The sequence below is a fragment of the Lutra lutra genome, chromosome 15, assembly GCF_902655055.1.
Source record: "Lutra lutra chromosome 15, mLutLut1.2, whole genome shotgun sequence".
In the NCBI taxonomy this organism is placed as follows: domain Eukaryota; kingdom Metazoa; phylum Chordata; class Mammalia; order Carnivora; family Mustelidae; genus Lutra; species Lutra lutra.
The window spans coordinates 54,403,723-54,424,546 of record NC_062292.1 but is presented as its reverse complement, the minus strand read 5'-3'; the positions used below and the strand labels follow the sequence as shown (position 1 = coordinate 54,424,546).

The following is a 20,824-nucleotide window of genomic DNA, read 5'->3' as shown; positions in this document are numbered from 1 at the left end:
TAATAGAATCTTCAAAACAAAAGTCATCTAGTGTGACTTTCTAACCAATAATAGTATGTTCTGTGTAATATTCTTCCCAAGTGTTTATCCAACTCAAGTTTGATACCTTTACTGGTAGGGGAGCTACCACTTCTCAGGCAAATCCATATTTAGAGACCTCTTTCAAAGGGTGATTTCTTACATTGATCCAGAATATCTCTCTGTGGCCTCTATTCAACAGTTGGGGCTATCCTCAGTCGAATTCATCTTCCTTATGACATCACTTCCAATAACACTTTCAGTAACTACTCCTCCCTCAAGTCTCTCCCTCACTGCATACCACTGCATCTCCTGTCTGCGCTGCATGTGCCATAGTTTCTAGCGCTAGTACAAGCACTCTCCTCTAGATGAGATTCAGTCTGTCTTTTCATGGAAAATGCAGAGACTGGATGGGCCCTGAGGATGGGAAGAGAAAAGCAGGATAAATGTCTATAGAACAGATCCTGCCCGGTCAACACACCAGTGATAGCAAGTGTGCTAACAGCATCCACCTTGATTGTAGTAATTGGTTTCTGTGGCATGGAAGATACCATAGCTGAGCGCTCTGTGCAGCTCCCATTTTAGCTACTGGTGAGCATACTGAAGGCCACTCCTGTCCACTGGAAAAGTAGTGAAATGAAACTAATCTAAGTCTTCTGAATTTTGACTCTTTATCCTTGGAAGATAGAACTTGGAAACTTCTCATAGTCTCTGAAAGCCACGAGATGCACAGATTAATCGACTTTTTAAAAATAAGAGCTTATTCATATATTTAGGGGAAGCATGATAAGCCAGGATGCCAGGATTTAAATTTGGGGTTCTGCCATACACTAGCTCTATGACCTCATGTAAATTATGTGACTCGTGTGGCTTGATTTTCCAACTCAAAAATAAGGATAACTTATTTTATAGGTTTCATAAAGATTAAGAAGTTTAACTACTGAAAGCAGTGCCCAGAACAAAGTAAATCCTCAGTAGAAAGTGTTATTTTTTTAAAAGATTTTATTTATTCATTTGACAGAGATCACAAGTAGGCAGAGAGGCAGGCAGAGAGAGAGGGGGAAGCAGGCTCCCTGCTGAGCAGAGAGCCCAATGCGGGGCTGGATCCCAGGACCCTGAGATCATGACCTGAGCTGAAGGCAGAGGCTTTAACCCACTGAGCCACCCAGGCGCCCCGAAAGTGTTATTTTTATCATGATTATTCTCTGTCGCAATGTAAATGTTATAAAATTTCTAATATTATCAAAATCTAAAATTTTTTTTATAACTTTGCTTCTATTACACTCTTACAACACAAATGAAATAATGCAGAGTCCTGAAACTAAGGACTATGTTACAAAAATAAACTGTAGGTGTGCTAAAGCCTAAAAGATTATTTTTCAGTTCTGTAAGGACTATACCATTTAGAATTATAGTAAGCATTTCAAAATTTTGCTCAAAAACTACAGATTTCAAATTTGTTAGTTGCAGTATATAATAATGTGCCATAATCATATAGTTACTGTATTTTGTTGTGAATGGTCAATTCAGTAAGCATGTAATAAGGGCTTACCTTTTTAGGGCACTGTGGGGGATTCAAAGGTAATTCTGTTCAAAGACACCTTAATGGTGCTTGCGTGAAGATGTCAACATACAACGGGTAGGCTTAACATCTGAAGGCATTGGAGAAAGGACAAAAGAAAGCTATTGGGAACATAGAATACGGGATAGATAGCTTTGATTTGGGAGATTGGGAAGTTAGCACAGATGCAATGGCATTTGAGGTGGACCCTAAAGGATTGGTTTGGATTTGGGTAGGTATTTACTGGGCACATGCCACCCTAATCGCTATTTTAGAGATTAGCACTGTCCCAGGTATGAATGGGATGAAAACGGGTTTATGAAGAGTCCTCTGGCAGTAGAATGTGGAATAGACTAGAAGAGATTTGCAAATAGAGTCTGGTAGACTTTTCTAAGAGGCAGTGAGGGAGTAAATCCAATGAATAGAAGTAAAGATTGATGGAAGGGAATGCAGGTGAACCAAGGAAGAGAAATCCACAGGTTAAGAAGAAGGAAGAATTGAAGATGACAGTAAATATTGCAGACCATGGTGATGGCATTAAAGATAATGAGAAAGATGAAGAAAGAACACATGGGAGAAATAAACCCAGGAGTTTAAGTTTGATTTGATAGAAACATATCCATGATGATTATAAGGAGCCTGCAGCAGAAAATGCAAATCTGGAGCTTAACAATGGTACAGATTTTGTAATTATTGCATATAGATAAAGCTAAAACTCTGGATGACAATGAACTAGTGAAAACAGAAAAAATAAAAATTAAAAGTTCACATCTTAGTGAATGGTCATATTTGGGGAGAAAGAGAAAAGAGGAGTAAAGGGAACAGAGAAATGGTCAGAATTAGAGGGAGCAGTGTCAGAAAAAGTTATGGGAAGGGAGAATTCTAGAAGGATCTAGAATTCTGTAGTACCATATGCTATAGGCAAAGCAAGAGGAATGTGACCTACAAGGAAGGTGACATTGGTGACCCTCTGGGGAGAACTCTAGTGCTGGAATGTAAAGGACTGAGCAGTTACAGGGGAAGATGTAATGGTAAATTTAAAATGTCCTAAATGTGTACATTTACATATGTAAATTTAACACTCTTTTTTGTTGTTTGCCAAAATTTTCCTTCTATAGAATTTCCCTTAAAAGAAATACACTAACTTTTGTTTCCACGTAAAATGCTTCCATTTTTTTTTTCAAGATTTTTTGTTTATTTATTTGACAGAGAAAGAGATCACAAAAAGGTAGAGAGGCAGGCAGAGGGTGTGTGTGGGGGGAGCAGGCTCCCTGCTGAGCAGAGAGCCTGATAGGGGCTCCATCCAAGGACCCTGAGACCGTGACCTGAGTTAAGGGCAGAAGCTTAACCCACTGAGTCACCCAGGTGCCCCAAATGCTTTCATTTCTGAAGGAAAAGAGATTTTAGTATTCTCCGAGGAAAATGTTTATTTCTTAATCCTGTCATACATTTCGTAGAACTCTTTGATTCTTCTTCCGCCAAGCAGAGAATCAGGACACTTACATGACAGAAGTACAGCAAAATAATTTTTGCTTGCCATTTGATGTATTTTTAAATACATCATTTTTTGGCATGGAGGGTATTGAGATCGGTAAGAATGAACTTACATCTTTTGGTTGGAATATAAGGAAAAGTCCAGCAATTACAGATCCAATATCTTTCTTGCCAGACTTATTTTTAATAAATATAAGTTTTCCTCTAAGATTTTCTTAAGATTAAACATCTGGATATAACTCGTAGATCCTAAGTCATAGATAGACACAAAGGGAAGGTCGATCCCTTCGAAGTCAACAGGTTGGCTATAGGCAAGAAATCAAAGTTGACTTGCAGCTTTTGGGTTCTTCCTGTCCTGTTTCTTCCAGTCATAAAACTGCAATTTGGAGGGATTATATTACTGCAACGAATTCTAATGGTTGTGTGAGGAATTAACTCTTCAGTGCAAATGCAGTTCACAGGAATTTATTATGGGAGATTGAAAGTAGCCGGTGACCATTCAAAAACTTTGAAAAAGGGCACCAAAGCCTTGAGTCATGAAAGTATGTTTCCTCCTTAAATCTCCGTCACAGAAATAAAAAAGATACTTGTAAAGATTGATCTGACTTTCATTAGAAAGCTTGAGAATTTCAATTTGCTCTTGTTTTAAGTATTTTTTCAGTGAGAGATGTGGTTAGAATCGGTGCATTGCCTTCAGAGTATTGTGTCACTGCTCGGTTAGGATCGTGCCGGTGACAAACCCGAGAAATGATCTGCGGGGAGGTGTATCCCCAGGGGCGGCTGTGTTTTTCTCTGTAACAAAGTCTCCAAGCAGGTCTTTGGTGGTTCAGGAGCTGCTTCTGGATGTCTGAGGGTAATGTACGCATGGCGCCAGGCCCGTGAGAGTCCCTGCTGTGTTTTGGTTTTTGGATTTTTTTTGTTGGTTTTTTTTTGTGTTTGTTTGTTTAATTTAAGACTACCCTTTCAATGTTAGGAAATTGGTGTGCTTCCACACTTTGTGAATTCGGCACACTTTAAACCTTAAGAGAAATTCCTTCTGGAGCTCCATCCCTGGGCGAACAATGTGCCATCTCCTTTGCCTGTCATAAATTGACCCCACACAACCAGCTTAGAAGTGCCCATCTCCCATTAAGCAAGTAATTAGTGGTGCATTAAGGTTTTCCTCTGAATCCAAAGTAAAATATATAGGCTGTTTGCAGCTCAGTTGAAAACACACATTGTTTGCATGCAGGTACAGGAGTCTTTTCACTGTGAATAGGACCCAGAGTGATTAAACAAGCACTCTTAATATGTTAATTTATAATTTTAATTACAACAATCTTGTATATATAGTCATTAGTGAATACTAATATAAATATTTTTCTATCTTTTTATTCATAATGCATAAACCAATCATCCCGTTACTTCTCTGAGGTTGCCTGTTTTTGTTTCATAATACAATCTTTGTTCTTAGTTATGAATGCATTTTGTTCGTTCCTGTCTTGAATAATCCCTCATTAAGCTAGTCACTTTCTGCTCCATACTAAAAAGGAAAAATTATCATGCAAATGTGGCATGCCATATTAAAAAGCACATTACCAAACACTTTTGTTGCTGTCCTTCAATTAGTTTCCCTTCTTTGAATTTAATTCCATTTGTTGTTAAACTACCGACTTGATGTATGGACTCATGAATCTGAAGCTGCTGCCAAAAAAGTGGGGGGAAAAAAAATCAAAGCCTCCTCGAAGAGCTGCAGAGGCGAGCCGAAATGAATTTGCTTCACCTTTGACAAGAACACTTGAACAGCACTGGAATCCTCTGATGTTTCAACTTGGCTAATTATCCGATTATTTATTTCAAGAATAAAGGCACTGTTTTACCATTAGAGAAGTAGAAAGCAATCTGAGAGATTTGGTCACGACAGATGACTTAAGTAACTTCTAAGATAAACAGTATCTGTGCAAACGTGTCTCGCTGAGTGTTTCCCGGGCCGCCGTGCTGTGTCTCAGCGTCCGTGAAATCCGGGGTACGCCGAGGGTTTTGGTTTTTTTTTTTTTTTTTTTTTTAATTTGTTGGCTTTGCTCTTTCGACGACAGAAATTATTTTACACTTTTAACCAACATGTCAAATTTCGGTGGCTCTGAAGCAATGTTTAAGTTGTATTTCTCTTGATTAAAAGCGTTTGGTTCAAAGCAATACTTTTTAATTGCCTAATGATATAAGTCAGTTCTTAGGAAAGAACCTCACATTTAGGAGTTCATTTGCAATATAACTGAAAAATTCATTGCATCGCAGTAAAACAATTTACTGTTAATTACAAGGAGAAGAATTTGCTGTAGCATGCCCACAGATTGCCATGAATCATGCTGCACTCCTAGAGATTTATAACAGATGTGTAAGTGGGATGAATTAGCAGGGTTTAATAACAGAGACACAAATCATGCAGACTTCAAGGAGCTTTAATTGATATACTAGAATGTGACGGGCATGAATCACTCAGCCATTCAACAGCACTGTAACATATGGTCAGCTCAATATGCTGCATCTTAAATCGGTTGGTGAGTCGTTGGTTGTCCCATATGGTGGAAGCAATATATTTTTCATGATTATAAAAAATACATCCATTTTCTTAAAGAAATATGATTGCAAAGCATGTTTGTTATTGAACAGTCACCTGAATGCCAAACTGGGTTTTTTAATGATTTTTTTTTTTTAAACATGGCCACTTCCCAAAATAAATAGCGGCTACTACTTGTAATACCAGATCGCTGGAAGCAATAGCAGCACCAAATTGGTGCTTGTCGGCACACTTGATCCACAGCAAAGCCTATGGAAGAGCGCAGCTGATGGTAACTCTGATTGTCAGGGAAATCCTTCAGACTCCGGCAAAGCAAACAAAATGAAAGGAATGATGTCACTTTCAGAGAAGTTCAGGAATGCCCAGATTGGCAAAGAGCATGAAATGAATTGAATGGGAGACCCTGACCCAGCAGGGTAGGAAAGGGGCTGTGGTAATACAGTTAATGCATCATGAAGCAGTTTGGATGTAGCATTTTATACTACCCTCTTCATGAAATGCTCCGTCCTTCAGGAACATTCTAAAAGGACTCCTGGCTGACCATTACAGAGATGGTAGTACCAGTTCCATGTTATCCTTGAACAATTGTTTCAGTGGATGGAAACAGACATCCTCGTGCAGAGATCTGTAACTGGTGGCATGCAAAACCCCTTTTTACTGAAACTGGGATCTGGCAGCTCTCGGCAAAGCTTTTGCAGCGTTAGTAAATCTGACAGACTTGAAAAAGGAATATTGTAGCCTTAGAACGGTGGCTGCCAGAATTTAATGTCAACAATTAAAATTTATTTTGATCCTTACCTACTGTTTATTACTGTTTGTATACACAACAGACCTTACTAATACAGAGATGCTCTATTAGATGGAATTACCATCTGTTCGGAGTGAAATGCTGGCATCTGTCTTAGATGCTAAAACTAAAATGATATTATTTCTAACAAAACAAAATTAACTGCTTTCTGCTCACCAACTTTAATTCTGAATGTGCAGATGCACTCAAGGAAAAGGCTTGTTGATGAAACATGTAATGACCTCTGTCTCCGGGTCTGCATTCAGATACGTGACTTTATTACGGGCTCCGCTGGCCTTTTGGGCATGCCGAAATCATACTTTTTAAAACAGTCTTCAAGCTTTGTAATGTGTTGTTATCGACAGAAAGGTGTTAAAACAACAAGACTGGAATATGTTAAAATCATCTGGATCAGAGAGTATGTAAAATATTTTGATAGCTCTACCTTAAATAAGTATAAGGAAAGCAATTAAGTAAGCAAAACTCATCTGAACAAAGTTGCCATAGGTCCCACAGTGACACCTTTAGGAAAATATAAACTGTATCTTCTCTGTTAGAGTATTTTTAATTTTCTCCTACACTGACATATATAAAAGATTTATGTCCAGCTCCCCTTCCTTTTCTTTTTTAAAGCCTAACTATCCTATTAACAAAGGTCTTTAGCTTTGTGAAGTTAGAGAAGTTGGAGTATCAAGGACAACCATAGTTTCCATACTGATATCAGATTGGTGATGCTAATTTCTGAGAAGCCAAACTTCACTTCTACAGATCACAAAATAATAAATTGTGTCACACCAGCATTTAACGCATGTACACAGTGCATTAACTGTAACTGTAGTACATTTATTTGTGCTAGAGGAGACTTGAAAATGATTAAAAAATCAATATTTTGCTGTCAGAGAAGCAAGCGTTACGATGCATTTAAGTAGTTAATTGCATAAGCCCCATAAAAGCTTCAAGTTTGGGTAGCAAGGATGCCATAATTACAGTCCCAGCAGCTACCTTTTATTAACGGCGGACTTTAGGGGACAGTGCTCGCTGTCCTCACTGCTGCTGCTTCCTGTGCAGCTCAGAGAGCGCAGGTCCCTTCCTCTGCACGTCTAGGATGCTCATTATGTGCAAGTTATTGACGATCACCAGAACAACAGCTGGGAAAGGTAGTGTTGATTCACCAGGGAGGCGATTTCCCTTAAATTCTCTGAAAGCAGTGCTTTCCGGCCTTTCTCTATGTCCTAGAACACATGGAGAAATCATAATATTTCCATGCTGGGGTAAAGGAACAGGTGGCTCAGAGCTGAAGGGGGTAAGCTCGCTGGCTTCCTGGAGGGCTGAGACGATCCCTGTGTCCAAAGTCCAACATCCCCTTCTTGTTTCCTCACTGAGAAGCAGTGCTTGAAAAGGTTCAGTCAGAGAAATTTGAAACCAGAAGATACAGTCGGGTCTATCGTGCTCTTCAACAGATGGGGCTCTGAGGACCAAAGAGGCCAACTTCTGGAATAGCCCTCTTCCATGACTGGGGACCTAAGGAGCCAGTCTAGAAACTCAGCTCTCTCCTTCCCACATTGGTTCCATTGTACATCTTCTCTCGTGGAGGAGACTACTAGTAAACCAAGAAGGAGGACGTGATAAAGTAGATTTTGTTCTTGTTTCTACCGTCAGAGAATAGACGGGGAACAAGTCAACACTGTCTGATTTCTGAGGTTCTGAGGGGAGAACTTCTCTCCTCTTCTGGGCACTGACTGGAGACCAGTTGCAGTACAGTGGTGGTCAATTGAGAAATCATGGCTTCCTGGCCTGGCTCTCTTATTTAAGTCCTGACCCCAGTGCCCTTCCACGGGCATTCTGGCCTAGCAGTGTTTGGGCAAATTGCAGTTCTCGCAACAGTTTTGCATTTCTGAGGAAAAGTCAAAATCATGTCCTATTGCCAAAGTGCCTGCGGATGGCTTGCGTTAGTCTGCTCCCCACATAGGCCTGAAATGTAAAAAGGCTGTTCATTCCTTGATTTTTGTCTCTGTAATAGAGAGTTGATGTTGTTTTAAGATATTGACACTGCCGTGCGGTGTTCATAGGCAACAAACTCTTGCTTGAAAACAAATAAGGAGATTTGATTTTAAAGACTTGCCGTCGATGAGAGCTTCTGCTCATTTAGCCTTCCATTCTTATCCTATGACACTCAAACTCCACGCTACATAAATTTTGCACATGTAAATTTATGCATTATGATATGCTATTAATCAGATTATAAAGTAATAAATGCTGCATAAAGAAGAATGTCTATTATCAGCGCTTTTTATAAAACCATATTTATAAATAGAAGAGCTAGGCTGGGAACTGGATACAAAGCAGTTGCAGAAAATACAAAAACATTGTAATTTTATTCTAAGTAGAAACAGACTGTATGTTGTTATTCTTTGCAATGATGGATATTGAAGATCCATTTTCTGCTTTACAGCTGTAAGAGGATTTTCTGAGTAAATACAGATTTTTAATGTGGATGAATTATATCCTTTTATAATATGTGATATGAAAGATGTGTTATTGGCTAATAATAATAGTGCCTTGTGTTTATACAGAAATTTGCTTTGCAAAACCTAACACAATTATATATGCTGTTTTTTTCTTTCTTTTTTTATAATTATGTTCAGTTAACAACATATATATATTTCTTTTAAAAGCAGTTATTGTCAAGGTATTCCACTGAAAATTCATCCTTATGTTGTAGATGGGAAAACTGAGGCATACATAAGTTTTAAGTGATTTTCCTAAGTCATGCAGAATTGGAAATTAAAAGGTAAAATATAATCTCTGAAAGACTGCAGAGTCCTTTCAATTACTCTATGTTGTCTCTTAATTCACTGTTTCGTGATTAACAAGTTTATAGCTGTAATCCCTTTACTTTGATAGTCTGAGAAATAATCCTTGATTCCTCCTGTTTGTTGGTGAGTCTGTATTTGTGTGAGTGTGTTTAATAGTTCAGGAATATCTGTTTTCCTTTTCATCATTTTACGTGTGTGTGTGTGTGTGTGTGTGTGTGTGTGTGACCAGTCTAGTTTAATTGATTGAAAATTCCCCCTCTGGTCTTAGGGGAACTCTGAAGATAATGACTCAGTAGGGTGCTCACCCTTTCAAACAGGCTGGGTTGACGCCTCTAAGTGAAACTACAACATACCAGCTGGAAGGTTGTTTGGTTTTTTTTTAAGCAAGAGAATAAAAAAATATACTCTAATTTGACTCATTCTCTGTAGTTGACTTCCTAAGAATAGTCTAATTGCTTGGTGGAATAATTCCCCTGTGAATTTAGAAGTGTTCCACTACTTGTTAGAATTTAAACAATCATCATTAATTGTAATGGGTTCTCAGTGAAAGTGCCCTTATTGTTTATAATCATTTTGCCAAATTAAAAAAAAAAGTGCACTCTCACTTTTAGAAGATATTTTTTTAAAAAAACTATTGAGTTACTGGAATTCCTTTTGTTTTGTTTGACTCTGAATTTATGTTCCTGATTATATAAGCGAATTTTGGATTATGCTATCAATGGGGTAAGGGATTCTGAATACTAGAGTGGTACAAAACCTCACCATGATCCCTAACTAGCTGGATGGTTGGAGTAAAGAAATACCAAATGTCAAGGAGATGGGACTTTGAAAAAGAGGCTGATTTTAAGCAAGGATAATACTCTTCAGTTCTTTAGCACTACAGAAGGTATACTCCTAATTTCTCTAAATATTTAGTTAAAAATGGAAATCGTATTCTCAATGCACCACATATGTATAGTTCATGATTCTTTAGGTCTTTGCTAACCAGTATGGTAGTCACAATAGTCATTTATGGTTATTTAATCTTAAAATAAAATCAATTAAAGTTAAATAGAATTCCAATTTGCATTTCTCAGTGTCATTAGCCACATATCAAGAGCTTGTTTTTTTTTCTTTTTTTCTTTTTTTTTTAACATTTTATTTATTTATTTGACAGACAGAGATCATAAGTAGGCAGAGAGGCAGACAGAGAGACGGGGAAGCATGCTTCCTGCCAAGCAGAGAGTCCGATGTGGGGCTTGATCCCAGGACCCCGAGTTCATGACCTGAGCTGAAGGCAGAGGCCTAACCCTCTGAGCCTCCCAGGCACCCCAAGAGCTTGTTATCCATATGTGGCTAATGCCTACGATATCAGACGATACATATCTAGAACATTTCCACCGTTAGAGAAAGTCCCATTGGATATCATTGGAATAAATGGTATCTTTTTAAATTAAAATGTCAAATCCTTTTGTCCCAGAACCCTAGGGAATTGTATGTGGACTATAGAAAATAGAAAAGTTCAAAATTCCTCTTTTGTACTTTTATGTATTTATTTTAAGGATTTATCTATTTACTTGAGAGAGACCTGGGAGAGAGGCAGTGGGAGAGGGAGAGAGAGCATCTCAAGCTGACTCCCCACCGTGTGCAGAGCCCAATGTGAGGCTCGATCTGTGGACTCTGAGATCATGACTTGAGCTGAAATCAAGTGTTGGATGCTCAACTAACTGAGCCACCCAGGCACCCTTCTTTTGTGTTTTTAAATAGCAAGTTTTGGGCAATAAAAAATTATGTAATTGATTCCCGAACCCAGAACTCAAGAATTTTTTACAATCCTTCTTCCCTTGTTAAACTCGTAGCCAATACTGAAATTTCAATACAAGAATGGAATTCCAAACACTGAAGAGAACTTGAGGGGAGAAGAAATTTCTAGATGGTCAGCTTTTTATTTTGTTTTGGATTATTTTCAAGATGAGGCATAACTTGTAGAGTGAAATCTTTGAGAACCCACCATTTACTAATGGTAAATGGTTTGGCAAGAGTGGTTTGGCAAGGAATGCTAAAGGAAATCATGCATAAAATTTACAGAGTCATACATATATAAAAATAAAAACATCACATGGTTTGCAGTGGCAGAAGATGAACAGAATTGTTAATTATCTTTCTAAGTTGAGGGACATTTTCCTCAGTGCCCTCTTCTTTACAAAAAGTTAAAATAGAATCACAATTAGTTGTTTCCCTTTGGAAAGCTGGCCAGGCTTTCTAGAAAGTAACAGATAGTACTTGTTCTAAGCTGTTTTAAGGTGAATTGTCTTTCATTAAGGAATCAGTTCTTGAGTTCATATAGTTTTAATTTGTGTTTATTGAAACAGGGAACGACTTTGTGTGCAAAAGTCTGTGTTAACACAGGTGTAAAGTAAGAGTCCACAGCTTTGGTTTAAACCCTTAAAAAGTAGGCTTGGTGATAATAACCTTTGTTCTTTGCTTGTACCTCTCAAATGCAGTGAACCCACTTAGAGTGGGAATGAATCCCAACCTAAACACTCAGCTGTTTAAGAAGAAAAATCAGGAGGGCACTTGATGTAATGAACACTGGGTACTATATGCAAGTGATGAATTGCTAAATTCCACCCCTGAAACTAATAATACAGTATATGTTAACTAACTTGAATTTAAATAAAAATAAAAGAAGAAAAATTAAAACAAAACTTTATTTTTATTAACTCAGTTGTTACCCCGATCCCCTTTGCAACAAGTTGTAGGGAAAATCTCTATCTCTGTTACTCACTCCTGGAGTTTCCCAGAAGCCTCCAGAGAACTGCCAGGGTCCCAGGACTGCGAAGTGTGCCAAGGCCTCAGTGTGTGCTTGGGCACTAGGCATTCACTGCTGCTAGGCACAGTCCCTGGAGGTATTGTGGTCACTTTAGGGCCCAGAGGGCTGCCCTGAGTCTGTTGTATCTGGACCAGAGTTCGTAAACCCCTGAGCTCACAGGCTCTTTTTGTTCATGTGGAGGCTCTGCTTGGCTTTCAGAGTGGTTTCGCTTATTTGTTTTCATTTAAACTAGTTACTAAGCTTCAAAAATCAGAAAAATTATACACAAAATGACTATTTTTAGTCAAGTAAAAGATTTGGCAACTTTGGGTCATTCATTGTTCCTGCATGATCTGTTGGCTGGCACCAACTAGTGACTATTCACCCTGGCCCAATACTTCTCAGACCCCACACTCCCTCTTGTCTCATGAATTAGACCACTTTAGTCATTTCCTTTATTTCACTGGCATCTGTGAATTGCAGCCATAAGTCGAAGCCATGTTAAGATGAGGGACTCTACCTTTTGGGATCAAAAGGTGGTTGTCATGGCTAGTCATAGACTGCACGTTTCATGAGGGATCTTCTGGGTGAGGTAGTGTCCACTCAGGCAAGGGAATTTCTCCAGAAAAGGGGCAACTATGAGCCATTGGAGATAAATGGACACACTGCACCATTGCAGTGCCAGCTTGGTAAAGGGAATCCGAGTGGGGCACCAGCAGACTATAATAAGAAATATCTTTTCCTGAGTGAGGAAGAGTAGAGAAATTATTTGCAAGAAGAAATTTTGTTCAATTCTCAAAGTTTTATGATACCTTTTTGTTCATGGTCTTTATTTACATTTAAGATAAACTCTATAGTGTCTTCAGTTCCTAGAGCCATGTAACGACTTGAGACCACAACTGATTTGATCTTGAGTGTGATGTACACAAGTGCGTGTATACCTGTGTGTGAAAAACTGTGTCTGGAGACAGAAGCTCAGTTCTTGAATGTAACAAGTGTTTTTTGACATTTAGCACCAACCCAACTGAGGCCTCCTGCGGTGGAAGGAATCAACAGCACAACCATCCGTGTTAGATGGCTCCCACCCGAAGAACTCAATGGCCCCTCTCCTGTGTATCAGCTGGAAAGGAGAGAGTCATCTCTTCCAGCTCCCACGGCCATGATGATGAAAGGAGTTCGTTTCATAGGGAATGGATATTATAAATTTCCCAGTTCCACACATCCGGTCAATACGGACTTTACCGGTAAGTGTTTTTGACATCACTATTGAATAGATACTAAGCTCCGAGGTGTTTCTTATTATTTTGATATCCCTTCAGAGTGAATTGTCCAAAGAAATACGAATTCAGACCTTATAACTTCATCTTGATTGTGTCAACTTGTCCATCTTTTGTGGGTATTCTATGTGTGGAGACATGGGTGAGTAGAGGAAAGAAAAGAAAAATATAGATGTAGGAAGGTCACCTTATTTGATCAAAGTATATGCTGGAAGTGACCCTCGGGCACCATTTACCAGAATGTGTTCCTCAGAATACTTTACCTGCTCTACAGAAAAAGAAGAGTTGTGTAGATTGATGAGTTTGAGAAATGCCCTGTGCTGTGGAGAGTCTCAGTATATATCAGGTTATTAAAACCTCTAAAAACAATTATAAGAAAGCTAACTTTGCTTAGCTCAGTATGCCTAATCCTTATTTGTCGCTTTTTTGAAGCATTAAACTATCAGTAGGTTGTTTTTGTTTGTTTGTTTTTGTTGTTGTTGTTTTGTTTTGTTTTGTTTTTTTTGGAGAGCATTATGGGAAAAACTAATTTGGGAGAAATATAGCTTCTATGGGTATGTTGGCAGTATGGGTGAGTGAGTGCTCGCTTTGGGCACATACAAAAAACATCTCAGAAATCAACAAAAATAATATTTTCACTTGATATATTTTTAATAATGAAAATCAACACCAAAAATTCCCCAAGCAGAATTTTAAATGAAGACAGGCTCTATCCCTCACTTGTGGGGCTCTGTAACCCTGCCTCATTTGCCTCACCCAACCCCTTGTCTTGCTGGTCCTACAATATTCTGGAAGTCCTGCTACCTTTCCAAGTTAGAGTTCCTAAAAACACTTTTGCATTTTTAGAAATTGCAGAAAGCTGTAACTATTTAAGTTACATATGTCACTTTCCCAATTTTCAAAAATATATATAAAGTTTAAGATACCTATGGTTCTGTATCCTTGAGGAGAATATAGGCAGTAACCTCTTCGATATCAGCCACAGCAACTTCTTTCAAAATATGTCTCCAAAGGCAAAGGAAACAAAAGCAAAAATGAACTTTTGGGACTTCATCAAAATCAAAAGCTTCTGCACAGCAAAGGAAACAGTCAACAAAACAAAGAGGCAACCCACGGAGTGGGAGAAGATATTTGCAAATGACACTACAGACCAAAGGTTGATATCCAGGATCTATAAAGAACTCCTCAAACTCAACACACACAAAACAGACAATCATATCAAAAAATGGGCAGAAGATATGAACAGACACTTCTCCAATGAAGACATACAAATGGCTATTAGACACATGAAAAAATGTTCATCATCACTAACCATCAGGGAGATTAAAATTAAAACCACATTGAGATACCACCTTACACCACTTAGAATGGCTAAAATTAGCAAGACAGGAAACAACATGGGTTGGAGGGGATGTGGAGATAGGGGAACCCTCTTACACTGTTGTTGGGAATGCAAGTTGGTGTAGCCACTTTGGAGAACAGTGTGGAGATTCCTTAAGAAATTAAAAATAGAGCTTCCCTATGACCCTGCAATTGCACTACTGGGTAATTGCCCCAAAGATACAGATGTAGTGAAAAGAAGGACCATCTGTACCCCAATGTTTATAGCAGCAATGGCCACGGTCGCCAAACTGTGGAAAGAACCAAGATGCCCTTCAACGGACGAATGGATAAGGAAGATGTGGTCCATATACACTATGGAGTATTATGCCTCCATCAGAAAGGATGAATACCCAACTTTTGTAGCAACATGGACGGGACTGGAAGAGATTATGCTGAGTGAAATAAGTCAAGCAGAGAGAGTCAATTATCATATGGTTTCACTTATTTGTGGAGCATAACAAATAGCATGGAGGACAAGGGGAGTTAGAGAGGAGAAGGGAATCGAGGGAAATTGGAAGGGGAGGTGAACCATGAGAGACTATGGACTCTGAAAAACAATCTGAGGGTTTTGAAGGGGTGGGGGGGTGGGAGGTTGGGGGAACCAGGTGGTGGGTATTGGAGAGGGCACAGATTGCATGGAGCACTGGGTGTGGTGCAAAAACAATGAATACTGTTATGCTAAAAATAAATTTAAAAAATTAAAAATAAATAAATATTCTTTTGTTGTGACTGAAAAAAAAAAGGTACCTATGGTTTTGTAAATGCATAATGATATTCATTTGATCCTGGAGAAAATCATTCTGGAACAAATAGTCTTGAAAATGTTGCATGTATTGAGGACGATGAAGTAGAATTTGAACCATAAAATGTGGCTCAAATATTATTGCTTTATTTTTTATTTAAAATAGTAAATAGTTTGCTTTGAAGTGAGGTTGGCTGCTGATAGACACTTGTAATGAATGACGTCCTAGCAGAGATACACTGAGTGAATGCTTAGCTTAGCTAGTGGCTTGGTACCTCAAGATGGCCATTGAGTATTAGATATTCAACCACTGAGCAATCTTAAAATGTTCAACTGTGCTTAATATTCGTAAATGTCAAAGAAAAGAAAGAAAAGAAACAAAGAAAACAGATATGTGGAAAAGAAAGTTAAAAAGCCTCCGGACACAAAGTTAAAAGGCCTTTTCTCAAATGGAAAGAGAAATCGCCTTCCTGGTCCAGCGTTTGGCTTGTGATGTGTTTCTTTGAGGAAACAGCATTCGTTTCCATTCAGCAGAATATTTCTGCTACAAGCGTGTCCGCTCAGATTTGCTGGCCAGCCAGCAGACAGATTTTTGATGGGATCACCTACTGTTGTTGCAGTGAAAGATAGAGTGGCCCGTCCACCGTTAATAAATTTAGTCGTCTGCATGCTCTCCCTAGCTGGCCTTATACTCTGAGGTACAAGGGCTAGGGGCAGATGTAGCATCTGGGAAATTTTCCAAATTCCTCTTTAAAAAAGTTAGGCCATAAACACCGGCCTCACTAAGCAGGATCCTTCTGTCTATAACAAAGCCTCCAGCTGCACAGAAAATGTGTTTGGAGTACACATCATTTGAAGGACAAGGCAGGGAGATCACAATTTTGGCTTGAACTGCTCCCTGGAGGTTTGGTGATTCCCAGAGAATAAGAAGTTCTTCTGCATTCAGGCACGTTCTGGGGCATTACTAGCTCCTTTTTATTAGCAGCTTTACCTTCCTTTGAAGGTTCTCTTTAATTTTTAAACCGGGTCTGCATCAAATCATTGGTTTGACCCTTTGGTGCAACCAGCAGGGTTGATTGAATAATTGTACTGCGCTGAGCCATGGTTAAATGAAGTTCACCCAATTAATAAGCTAGGACAAGTTTACAGACCCAGTGCCATAGCTTTCTTGAAACTTGTATCTATCCTAAGCAGAGAGGTACATGTATAATTAGCATCTACTGTTTGTTTTACTTAAATAATCTCTCATTCCATCCCTCTACAAGCTTGTAGGTAGGAATTTTTACCGTCTGAGTACAGAGGAAGTGAGACTCAGGTCCCATAGCTAAGTTCACGGTTGAAATGTGAATGGGAAGCTTCCAATTCAAATGTTAGTGCTTTGCCACAGACGGGGAAGGCACATAGGTGGACAGTCCGCTGGAAGTTGTAGAATAAGATCTAAAAGTAATTAATGAGGTTGGGAGGTGATATAATTATCACTCAACTGTTCCTTACCCAACACCATGAAACTTCTTTGGATTTGTCTTTCAATTGTTGGCTTTTCAGGTATGGGTAGTAAATAGGGTTGGCCTTACATGTTCACTTGCATCCCCAAAGCTATCTAGGGATCCCTTTATTTTCGATAGCGATTTATTCCCAAATGTTCCTAGAAGCTTGATGTTTAATGTCGAAATGAAATTATTTTAAATGGGCTGAAGCGCTATGTGTCAAATGGTATTATCAACTCATATTTCTTGATATTTCATGCAGTTTTTTATTTTCTGAGGCAAATTTAAAGAGCAAATTTTAGAAATCTCTAAAATAATTATATTTAATAAGTGAATAACTATAAGAGTTAAGATCTGCTTTTATTTTGAAATTTTCACTTTAAAATATCAAACTTTAACTAGAAGGACTCCCAAAAAATGAATGGGGATATCTAGTAATACTCAAAGGCAAAATATACCATATTGTGTATTACTATACATATGCCATATATATATATATATATATATTAATCAGATTTCACCCATTGATGAAAAGACTAATAAATACATTCATAGCATGTTCCACAGTCATGAACAATGTATTGAAAGTTTCAATATAAATGATCTCAGTATTACAGTTCAAGATAGGAATCTCCTATATAACTCACTCCTCTTCCATATTTGCTTCAAATGTTTTTATCTCATATGATTTAATGAAAACAATTCAAAAATATGAGTATATGTTTTAATATGTTGCTTAATATCATAAATTACTTGACTTTATATTGTAAATGAACTTTATTCAAAATTTAACTCTGAGTAGAAAAATTAACCAGATACAGCTTTGTTAGGATCTGTCTTTGGTCTCTTTTCCTTTTGGACACAGTGTTCTTTCAAAAATCTGATCTTCAGGAAGGGTATATTATCAGTCATTTACATCATAGTATAAATTTAAGGTCGGATATAAACTTCCCCACTTCTCTATGGTTAAGACTGAGTGATTTAGCAGCAGACTAATAAGTTTCAGATCTAGGTCCCATTGTTTATTAGCTAAATGTAATTAAACAAACCACTTAATCATTTTGTGGCTTTGTTTCCTTTTCTTTAAAACTGGCATAATAAAACTGGCATAATAAAATTGCTTACAATACTCATATCTAGAAGTGCAGCCTGATTTAAAACCAAACCCCGAACCCTTTTAAAGAACAATAAAACTTATTTTACATGCAAAAAAAAATTAAAATAAATTAATTAAAAATTAAAAAAAAAAAGATACTTCATATCTAGAAGTAGGTGAGGATGAAAGGCAATAGCCCCCCTAGGGTACCCTGTGGAGTATCTGTCACATAGATTACTTAGAGGTCATTAAACTCTAGCTATTAACTCTTAGTCATTTAACAAATGTTTGTTAAGTGTTTACTATGAGACAGGAGCTTGTCTGAAATTTATAAAACCCATGTTCTCTTAATTCATCTGTTGTTACACATAATGCAAGGTGTGTGTGCCTAAATGTTCTATTTAGGGTATGAGTAATATGCAGCTTCTAATTAAGATGTGTTATTTAACTTTGTTATTAAAATAGTTAAATTAATCTACCTAGTTTTGAAACGTTGGATAAACAATTTTTCTGTGGGTCTAATCATGTTCGTCTATTAAACTGAGGATTGTGCTAGATGACCAATGCCTCTAACTTCTAAAATTCCAAATCAATGAATATAGCATATATACAAAGCTTCAAATATTCAAAATAGAAGCTATTTCTGTGATTTTAAAAACAACTAGATTTTCAAGTAAATTATTCAGTTATGATTTTTTTCATATAATATGTTTACAATTTAAAATTAACATAAATTTATTTTTCTCTCTTAGTCTGAGGGGATATATTAATTTATAGGGATAATTTAAATGACATGGAGAGAAATATTCAATATAGAAATGGATATTCAATTCTTGGGTTATATCAGAGCATACAAAGAAGCAGCAAATTCAATAGAAGTTTATAATATTATAACTAGAAAATCATGTAAACACTCATTATAAGATATTCTTCTAGTCACATGGGGTTAATAGTACTTTCTCCTTCCAGAACAGGAGTAGCAAATAGAATGTTCCCTACTGCAGATGGACAGGGTGATCATTGTGTCTTTACAGAGGAAAAATAAAAAAAGAGCTTTTTTTTCAGGAATGCAGAGTAAATCCACTTGATTTACACAAAGAATTTAGTCTTTCCCATGTAATGCTAGTAATCCAAAAGGAACCTGGTAAAAACAGCAAACTACTGCTCAGATTGGCATTCCAAAGGTGACCCTCTCTCTCCTTGTCACTTCTTCTTCCTATTAGTGAAAACAGGTCCATGATCATTTGGGGGAAGATTTGACTATTATAGTATCCAGATGCCAATCACGCCAGCCTTTTAAACTGCCTTTACTGGTGACCCTGCCCAGAAATCAGGAACTGCCTTTGGGGAGAACTTTGTAGCAAACCACTGGGGAGATGAGCTTACATGTGCACCTGGATGTAATTCCCTTTTATTTGTCTTCACGAGAAATGTGATTACTGATGTTGAATATCTTGCAGATGAGAACTCTGTACACTCTCTTCATAATAATGCTGTTCAAGGACACTAAATGATTGTCATACATTTTTGTCTCCTAGTATTTGCCTTCCCCAAAATGACTGAACTCGAATGCTTTAGGAAACAGAAATGCCATTAATTACTGACCTATAGAAAGAGAAATGCAAGTCCCTGAATCAATATTCCTTAAAAGCATATGTATTTTATATATTTTATATATATATTTTATATATTTTATATATTTTTTATTTTTTACTCTATGATATATATGCTTTATTATTATTTATTATTTCTAGTGAGCTGGGACATTTAAACACTTCATTAAAGGAAAGCTGATTATAAGCAGGTATAGGGAAGGTTCAAGCAAGGAAAACTTCAGATAGACTAATTAGTAAAAGCATATTAATTCTGACCTTCAACACCCATGGTACCCAGTATTTATTGTCATCTGACTGGGAGCAAATCCTTTTGCCGGAAAATGCTTAAAAAAAAAACAAACAAACAAAACAGCAACAACAACAACAACAAAATATATAAAATGCTGAGTAATTACAAGTCATATTTAAATCACAAGTTTTGTTTTACCTGATTTTGATCTTTTTCATAGTTATTGAAAAACAAATACGTGCCTTGACTATATCGCCCAGCTATTTGATGAACAGGCAGTCATGATATGGAAAAATAAAGACAAGAGTAAAATTGGAACTTGGGAACAAAGTAGAGAAGTGGCTCTTGGGGAAGAAAGAGGCTCCTTGTGTGTGTCTGGTTGTTACAGAATCAGAAGAGAGTGTGAATATCTGGTTGGTTGTGTCTGTGTGGACTGGTAGGGTCAGGATCCAAATGCTTACCTTCTGAGAACCACAGAAGTCAGGCTAACCCCTGGTGACAAGGAGGGATATTAAGAATTAAGGGTTAAGGGGGCGCCTGGGTGGCTCAGTGGGTTAAAGCCTCTGCCTTCGGCTCAGGTCATGATCCCAGGGTCCTGGGATCGAGCCCCGCATCAGGCTCCCTGCTCAGCGGGGAGCCTGCTTCCCTTCCTCTCTCTGCCTGCCTCTCTGCCTACCTGTGATCTCTGTCTGTCAAATAAATAAATAAAATCTTAAAAAAAAAAAAAAGAATTAAGGGTTAAAATTGTTTTGTTTTTACTGCCTTTCATGGAGATGTGTAAAGATCTTATCATTGGAAGAGAAAGGACCGTGTTTCTCCCCATTCACCAAACTCATCATCAAGGCCAGTTTAGGATGACTGCATGTGTCTTAACCCTTGTATTTTTTTCAGAGTGATACATTTTGAAGCCCAATTCCATCAGGTTGCCTCATGTTTGAAATGTTAATGGTGGGGTGGGTGCGGGAGTCAT

The 20,824-nt window shown here is 37.7% G+C and overlaps 1 protein-coding gene across 1 annotated transcript in view; it reads left to right on the top strand.

The window, feature by feature from the left end:
- The window catches only part of USH2A (usherin), a 705,277-nt gene that overhangs the window by 196,884 nt on the left and 487,569 nt on the right, over positions 1–20,824 (top strand). Inside the window, 1 exon segment of the mRNA XM_047705734.1 lies at positions 13,038–13,268. Within this exon segment, the coding sequence (XP_047561690.1) occupies positions 13,038–13,268 (231 nt within the window).